The 9,429-nt window shown below is 31.2% G+C and overlaps 1 protein-coding gene across 1 annotated transcript; it reads left to right on the top strand.

Annotated features, from left to right (window-relative positions):
• Window positions 1–5,653: 5,653 nt before the first annotated feature.
• Window positions 5,654–8,869, top strand: LOC126699051 (probable NADH dehydrogenase [ubiquinone] 1 alpha subcomplex subunit 5, mitochondrial). Its single transcript, XM_050396604.1, has 2 exons — window positions 5,654–6,152; window positions 8,445–8,869. Exons 1-2 carry the CDS (start codon window positions 5,840–5,842, stop codon window positions 8,630–8,632), a joined length of 501 nt encoding a protein of 166 aa, XP_050252561.1. The 5' UTR covers window positions 5,654–5,839; the 3' UTR covers window positions 8,633–8,869.
• Window positions 8,870–9,429: the final 560 nt, after the last annotated feature.

Below are 9,429 nucleotides of genomic sequence, written 5' to 3'. Positions count from 1 at the left end.
TAAAGAAGTATTTGAAGGAATTCATTATGACGTGTCCAATATTTATAACATGTACAAAATCTCTGTTTGCCATATAGTATTGTATGTTTACATTACTCTAAAAGATTACCCATGTTTTATTAATTGTTATAGGTTTTGGCAAAAATACATGTTTCATCATTTTGTGAATTCACCAGATTTGGGATCAATATAGATATCTAGATTTTATTTTAAAGCAAAAACCGAAGATACAAACTTTGGTATACATGCGGCAACCGTTAGAGCAATTGGGGTAGCACGGACTAGAATTACCAATACGAGGAAATAATGCACCATTTAAACAGTTTCGGACGCATTCGTCAAAGCAATGTTTCAAACTATCCGCGGTAGACTGACCCACAAGCATTCCAACCACCAAACAAAGCATTAAAACTGACTCCACCGTTACTTTTCCCATTGCAAACCTAAAATAAATGAATAAATAAATTATAAAATGCAATATATATAGTAACTAGTAAGTAATCTACTTATCACAAAAAAAAAAAAAAAAAAAAAAAAACTAGTAAGTAATATGTACAATGCAAAGTAATTTTTTTAGTCAATATGATTGTCTCTATTTTATTTTTTAGAATATATATAATTTGATAATTGTAATAGTTATTAATATGTTTTTATTTATTATTATTTTTATATGAAATTATTTATTAATGACAATATTATGATGGGGTATAAGAATACTAAAAGATATGAGCTTTCAAAAGTTGTTACATGTCAACGCTAGAATAAGTCAACAAAAAGTCAATACTTTCAATTATATATGCATTATATGTTCCTAAATTAAGTAAGTATTTACCAAGTAAAAAAATAAATAAATAAATAAATAAGTATTTAAAATAAGGGTTTGTTTGGATACCGTTTATTTTTGAAAATACTGTAGCAAAATAATTTTTAAATGTATGAACAGTGCCGTAAGACCTGATTTTAAAGTTGTTTATGTTGAAAAAAATACTTATAGGTCCCACTAAAAAGAACGCACCTATTGAGAAACACGCAAAATACACTTCCCAAATTGACACTAAGAATAGTTTTTGTTGCACACATTATCCATTATAACTTAAAACGTGACTTAAAGTCATATTTTAAATTATAATGCGTAGTGTATGTAACAAGTATTAATTAAAACGTGACTTAAAGTCATATTTTCAATTATAATGTGTTGGGTAACAAGTATTAACCTTAACATAATATGGGTGAATTTTTTTTTTTTTTTTTTTTTTTTTTTGAGAAACGGATGAATGATTATGTATATGGAGTGTTTGGAAAACTATGAAATCAAGCCAACCAAACCGTTTTTTTTTTTTACTTAATAGCTTGTTTGAATGAAGAGACATTCAATAAAATGAAAAGAAAAGAATTCTACTTTTATTCCCACGTTTAGGAGTTTAATATGAGAGAAAAAAAATTGCATACCATAAGAATCTGTTTAAATTTTTTTACTAATTCTCATAATTTTTTTTGTGTCTATTTTTTAAATAAGCACCTTTTATTTTTCATTGTCTAATCTTATTAAAGAAGTGACAGAACAAGATTCGTTTTCATTCAACTCCCAAATAAGATTATTGTTCATTTTATTCATTTCTTTTGAAATATCCAAACAATAAAGAGATAAGATAGTTAATTAATTTATATTGTTTATTATTCCATCAATTCCATTTTCATCTCCCTGCATTCCATATTTAAACAAAAAATAATAATTTTAGAATATATTTTAATTAAGAACTGTTTAAATTAAAATTTAATTAAATCTTTCTTTCTTTCTTTTCTTTTCTTTTCTTCCTTGTGCTTTTTCTCAACGAAGGGTGATAGGAATTTCAATAAAAGAATAATCAAAGTTCAGGGGCTTTTAATGTTGAATCAAAAAATTGAGGGTCAGTTTTTATTTAACCCCAAGTTTTTATTTATATATATACATATATATATATATATATATATTTTATTTTTAATTCAGCATTTATAATGAAGGGGGGACTTGAATTTTGGATGTCTTGAAAATACAAGAAATTTCCAATCAATTAAACTATAAAGCTCCTAACATTTTTAACCCCAAGTTTAAGATTTTTTTTTTTTAAGTTTACCTAAACGTAAAAGAAAGATGAGATCATATTAGCTTGATTTTGGAAGTTGAATTAAATCAATGCTAGATTTACACAATTAATAATTAACAGATCAAATTAAAATCAAGGGAAAAGTGTTTTGAGTTATTTTTCTCAATAAGGGCTTGATCCAACTGTAGAAATATCGACATTGATATTCTGTTTGTCTCTTGCTTTAAATGCAAGTTACTCATTTAAGGATAAGGGTTGGGTTTAGTGAACTTGTGCAGGAGACCCATTAGGACGTGAACAAGTGAAAAAAGTTTGACACATGTTGGCATTCTAACAAGTCCAATAAATAAAAGTATTGGACCCAAGCTAGTTCCCTTATTTAATATAATTAGCATCAAGATTTTTAAAGGAAATTGTTATATATGACATGAATAAAAAATGAAATATAGGTTTTTTTTAGAGAAAATAAACATTAGTTTTTGAATTATGATCAGACATTTGCTTATATATTATATAATATATAAAGAGATTATAAGAAGTAAGAAGTATGAGATTTTATTTCAATGAATCACTTGCTATAGGAAAGGAGGCGGGCCTTATAGGCCCTTCTAAAACGCGAGAGAGAAAAAGTGTTCTCTGATAAATTAAACTCATATGATGACATGCCAAAAGCTTTGTAGTTTCATTGATTGGCATTTTTTGGTGTTTTTAATAGAATCATCAAATATTTAGAGTCAAAACTTCTCTTTTTCGTTGTAACCATCGAATAGAAATAGAAATACTCATATGATGAACAATTTAGTATGCCTGACCAACTTTCTTATTAGGCCTAGGCTTCGTGAACATTATGCCTGAGTCTTTTATACTCTTGATTTTTTTTTTAAAATATAATTTGCAATATCATTTAAAAAAAAAAAATCAAGAAAGTTGATTTAAACTTTCAAAAGATTATTAGGGGAAGAAATTAACAATTCATGAAGAGAAATTTCAAATAAAAGAAAAATAAATTTCACCATACCAGGGATCTGGATCTTTACCTATTCGGATTTTTTTTTTTTTTTTTTTAATGTTCTTCAGCTGCTGCAACTATGTCACCTTTTCCTACCGCTGTTATCTCAGTGCTGTTTAATTAGTTTTTGTTTGTTGGGATATGGAAATGGAAGGCATAGAGTGGGGTTTTAAACACCATAAAATGCATCCAAATTCTTAAGACCTCTCTCAACCATATATGACTATATAAATATATCAGGCATACGTTGCGATTATCAGCTGTTAGATACAGAAAATGGGGTCGACGTTTTCTTAAACAAATCAATTTTCCTAACACCTCTCCCACTATATTGAATAACGTAGGTCAGTTTAGTGTGCTTTCAAGTTTCATTCATGGAGTTAATAAAATTTGGTTTTGTTAGTACTTGTGTAATTTAATGACAGAAATATTTGATGACCACTCTATACTCTTGGCATGATGGTCACTCCATAGTATAAGTATTTGTGGGATGTGCGAAATAAAAACTGAGATTTAAATCTCTAGGGGGGAGTTTCACACACATATATACTTAAATTAGGTTAGAATAAAATTTCTATCTTGTATTTAAAAAAATAACAAAAATAACAAGGAGTGTAATATTTCTTTTTTCTTCAAACAATATAAACTTTACCCATTATATCCTGTCCGCAACATAAAACTTACTGCATAGTGCATACATGTAAATATATTGTGCCTCGCTCTCCAGATTAGCATCTTTTTTAGGTTATGTATTTCGTGTTTTGCCAAGAGTATGATGTTCTGTATATTACAAAAGAAAATTTAAGATATTTATACTTTATATACTAGTATTAATTAATAATAGTAATTTTGACTTTTTTTTTTTTTTGTGTCTAACAAATGCATTATATATGTATAAATATTTTCAAAAAGGGGTGAGCCCCCTTTGGGGGTTTAGGTAATAGTTTTTTTGTAGTTCAAAACTCTTCTAGGCAATTTTCATTTAAAAAAAGTAAAATTGGGCCATTAATTGGGGTTGTCTCTCCAGTGGTTGGGCCATCGGTCATAGTGGGTCAAATTAACCCATGCTAAGATTACATCATTTTAAATAATTAGTCTACAAACTGAATCTTTGAAAACATTGGGCCTCAGTCATTGGATGAACCCAATGGTGAATGGACCCAATATTCACTTTCAAGTCCAAATTAATACTGGGGTGATGTTATTTAGATTTATGTGTTTATTGTTTAACCATTCATACACTAATGTGAATTAAAAGACTGATAGATAGTAATTGTTAATTTTTTTTTTTAATTATAAAGACTTCACATTTTACCTTTTTAAAATACCAATATTCATTTTATTACTACGAGGGGATGCTTTATCTGGAGGAGCATCAATGCTGGAATTATTTTAATTTTTTTTTTTTTTCATAATATGTTAAGGTGAAAAGTTGTGATGAGTACAATTATAATTTGACAAATATCTGCGATTGATGTCACTTTTATAGAACTTTAATCACAACATACCACCTTAAAAGTTGTGGTAAAAAATGTAATTTGATTTTATTACTAAACTTGTTAACTTATTGTTTCCAAAATAGTATTAAAAAATTCAAATATTAAAGTATGTAAAACTTTGGCTTGGTACGAAAGAAATATGGATTTGGAAAAAAAAAAATTAGAGATTTGAGTAATAGGGCCACAAACTCTACTGTTGTTGGTTCAATAGTCAACACTCAGTAAAATTTTCATTTAACCATTGATCAATAAGTTTAGAGTCACAACTAATTTCCTAACCGTATGAGAGGATGCTTCCTCTAGAGGAACAATGTTAGAGTTACTAAAAAATATATACATTTATAATTTATTAAGATGATAGGTTGTGATTTGTACAATATAATTTGATAAACATCTACTATTTATATCACTTTTATTGAACTTTAATCAAAACATACCATCTTTAACAATTATGATAAATAAATGTGGAATTTCTTGTGTCACTAACCTTGTTAATTTATTGTTTCCTAAATAATTCAGGATGGATGGTTGAACCTTCAAATTGTTATACTATGTAAAATTCCGAGTTGATTTAGAAATTTGTGTGATGGGCCACAAGGCCACAAACCCTACTATTGATGCTTAATACTAAGCAGTAAGGAGAGACTCAGTATAGAACTTGTGGCACAAAAATTATTCAAAATATTATGATTCTAAAAAAACATTTATCAATTTATGAAAAATTTTATGTTTATTTTAACATAAGAATATATATATATATATATATATATTTATATATTTTTTTAAACATTTCATATCAGATTATCTATTTTCCTATAAATTTTATAAAAATACAATTTCCTCACCAAATTTTGTATCATTATCTCAAATCATATCTAAAATATGCATTTGTAAAGCTAATTTACATGGTTATCGACTTATCACAGAAAAATGGATTTTTGCACAATTTCTTTTGGGATTAATTTGGTAAAATGTGGGTTTTTAAAAAAAAAAAACTTTATTTTAAAGTTTTTATTTTTTATATTTTTAAGAGGCCAATATGAGGTGGCAAAGAGTGAGAGCTTGTAGTGCAGTCACAGTAAAAATCCAACCGAACCGAACCGAACCAGTCCACTACCTCCCAACTCTCTCTCACTCGCCCAATTTCTCTCTCTCCCTCCCTCACATCAAAAACCAAACACACACTACCACCTGAGATAGTTGGTGGATCCTTTAGGTACTTAACACAAAAGTTTACAAACGAGAGGATGTTCCTGCGGGCGATCGCACGGCCATTATTGGCGAAGGTGAAAGAGACGACTGGGATCGTGGGCCTGGAGGTGGTTCCGAACGCGCGAGAGGTTCTGATCGATTTGTACACCAAGACTCTGAAGGAGATCAAGGCGGTGCCGGAGGACGAGGGTTACAGAAAAGCCGTGGAGAGCTTCACCAGCCACAGGCTCAAGGTTTGCCAGGAAGAGAAGGACTGGGAGCTCATCGAGAGGAAGCTCGGTTGTGGCCAGGTCGAGGAGCTCATCGAGGAGGCTCAAGATGAACTCACTCTCATTGGCAAGATGATCGGTCCGTACTACTACCTTCTTTTGTTTGTGTTGAATTTCATGGATTTTTGTTTGTTTATTGTTTTGGTGTGTGGTTTGTTGAAGTTATTGAGGAAAAAGAATGGTTAGTTGATGAGGATGAAGATTAGTTTGTGTTGTGTTTGGGTGCTGGGAAAATGGGGGGAAGAAAAGAAGAGAAAAATGGGTATTTGGGGGGATGGGGTTTTTAGATTGTTTTGTAATGTGGGACATTGGGACTTTGAGAGCTGAAACTTGAGGTGGAGTGTAATTTTGTTGTTGTTTGTTTAATTGCTGAGAAAGGAAAAGAGGATGAAAATTAGTTTGTGAATTGTTTGGGTTCTGAGAAAATGGGAGTGAGAGAAGAACATAAATTAGAGATTTGGGGGAAAGGTGTTTTTTAGATTGTCTTGCAATGTGGGACATTGGGCTTTTAGAGCTAAAACTTAAGCTGGAAATTATTAGTCTATTCTGATTTGTATTGGTTCTTTTTCATTTTCTGATCAGTTGTTTAGAGGATGGTAGAAAATGAGGGAAAGTAAATGAAAAATGTGAGCTTTATGTATTTTGTTTTTTTATTTTTATTTTTTATTATATCAATGAAAAAGAGTGTAGAGGCTAAGCCAGATGGTTACATTAGGTTCATAAAGAATATGTTGGTCCTTAATTTTCCTAAAAGTTTCCACTTTGGTCATGAGTAATGACTAGGTTGAAGACAATGAAGAGATAATTGAGGGGAGAAAGGATTAGTTTTTGATTGGCAAGTTACATACGCACCTAATGGGTTATGAACCTATGATCTCACCTCCACCCATTCTTGTGGAAGGAGCAAGTACCGTTTAAGTCAGTTATACAAAAAGTGTGCAACTGGGTAGAATTTTTAGTTTATAAAGTAAGGTCATTTGCAACCTAAGAATTGGAAATGTGCCTTTAAGTGAATTATTTCCTTGTTCTAGAATGTGAATCAATGGATGAAGGATTTTTGGTATTTTCTCAGAAATTAAGTTAAGCACCATAGAATTGTAAGAATGTTTGAGTTGAATGCATTTTGATTGTAGAATAATTCCATAACCTACCTGTCCTGATATAATAGTTTCTACAAATTATAGTGAAGAGAAGAAGTGCTAGTTTGGGACAATAATTTAAAGTTAAATGCACAACTAAGCTAAGGTAGTTGAGAGGAGAAAGAGCAATATTATTTTCTTTCTTCGGATTGTAAATTCAATGAAAGTTGATGGCTGATTTGGATAGAATCTCTTAAGAGAGTTTCTAAGTTTTATCTTGGCCCCTGGTGAATGGATTTGGTTTGATGGCCTAGTTTGGTGTTCATCTCAAACAATCTGCTGTTTTCTATGTAAACATGTTGATGATTGTAAAGCAAATTGGGATGGGGCTCTGGCTTCGTCTTCAGATGGTCTTATCAGGAATCTATGTTCTTGATGAGAAGATTCATGCAAGGTTTTGGAAGAATCTCGAAGTTAAGGGGAAATCCAAAATTTATAGCATCTGTTCCTAGGACTTAGGGGGGGCATTTTGAGTTTTGTTTATTTTATCTTACTTTTAATTTGCTGATGATACACTTTAAATGCATTAAGTGGAGAAGCTCCTCTTTGTTGCTTTGTGATTATATTGTTTTGAAGTTAGATTGAATTAAGTGGAAAAGCTTCTCTACAATCTCAATTATTCATTGCTAGAGTCTTTATTAACCTCCTAGTTGGAAACTAGTGATTGACTCATTACTCAGGTATCCTATTCAATTCCATTTAATGAATGACTGAAATTTAGCTAGAAATTGAAGTCACGTTTTATATGGAACAAAATCTTAAACCCTGAGGGTTTGTGGCATTGTAATTAACACAAGGACTTGGATAAATCCAAATTTTTGGACTTAGTCACATAGGGTTAGATTAGTTTTCTGCAGAGGTTCTGCTTGAATAGGTGACAATATATTGTTACTGATCAACGTACTTACCTATGATAACTGTGTGTTCATAAATTGGCTTATTCCTTGTAGTATACCAAATCGCTAATAGTATTTTGTTTTAAAGTCTGGATCATTAGCATCTATCTGTTTACTTCTGGGTCCGGTCAAATTAGACCATCTAAGGGAACTTTAGCCGTGCTTGTCAAGTGTCCTATTGGAGCCAACTTATTTGTGAGTTTATTTATAAAAATATTTGATTAACCTTTTCTTAAAATGATGGAGCCGATTGCCTCTAACTTGCATTTGTTATTCACTATGAGCGATTAGATTTAATTTGTAATGATTTATTTTCTGCTTTGTGTTGGATTGCAGAGTGGGATCCATGGGGTGTTCCCGATGACTATGAATGTGAGATCATCGAGAATAATGCTCCAGTTCCTAAGCATGTCCCTCTGCACCGACCTGGTCCTCTTCCAGAGGAGTTCTACAAGACGCTTGATGCTGTTACTTCACAACCAAAAGCTGCTGTCACCTCCGGTGATGCGAAGTTAAAGGAGTGATATGCTGCTGGCACGTGTTTTGGTGAATTTGGATTCCAGAGCTGCATCTGTCTTTTTCTGTGTTTTCCTGATTCTGTGCTCATAGAGTGGAACTGTTTGTTAGATTGAATAGAGTTTAATTTATGGTACAAAGGTTTTGTATCCTAATAATCTTTACTTGAATTGAAGTATAAGAGCATCTGTTATTTCCCTCATTGTTCTTGCATCTGTGGAAATAAAACTAGTTATGTTAAAGTATTGTGTGTGTGGCTTTTATAAATTGGAACACGCAGCTAGGTCAAAAGGTGGTTTTTCATCAATGATCATATGCATGCCTTCTCAGAATGGGGCAAGAGATGTGCAAGATTTGTTGATGCTTGAAAGTGGAAAGCGGTAGAAAGTAAATTTTGCTTAATCCTTGGGAATGAAAAGGATGGTTAACAGACCATTGTTTATTCGTTCCACCAATGTCATGTTGGCCTTAATGCAAATAAAAAATGAAATATGTTTGCATTTCAGTTGCTTAGCATATGGTAAAATTTGATTGAAGGATTTGTTTTGGTGTCCAACTTGCCAGCCTTACCAAATGCATTAAGTAAAAAGAAGAGCAATAAAAGCAAAAGAAGAAAAGGGAATTTTTTTTCCAAATAGCATTAAATATCAAAAAGTTTAGTCAGTTATCACGTTTCATAATAATGTTAGAAACTAGCATCTAGAGTGTCTAAAATTCGAGTTCCAAGATAAAATTTGAGTTTTTAAGTCTCGATTTGTAGGTGGTGGAAGCTGTTGTGAAGGAAAAATCCATGTGGAACTCGACT

This window comes from Quercus robur, chromosome 9 (assembly GCF_932294415.1).
Source record: "Quercus robur chromosome 9, dhQueRobu3.1, whole genome shotgun sequence".
Lineage (NCBI taxonomy): Eukaryota > Viridiplantae > Streptophyta > Magnoliopsida > Fagales > Fagaceae > Quercus > Quercus robur.
Note: the sequence above shows the minus strand (reverse complement) of the source record. Positions and strands in the feature narration are given on the sequence as shown.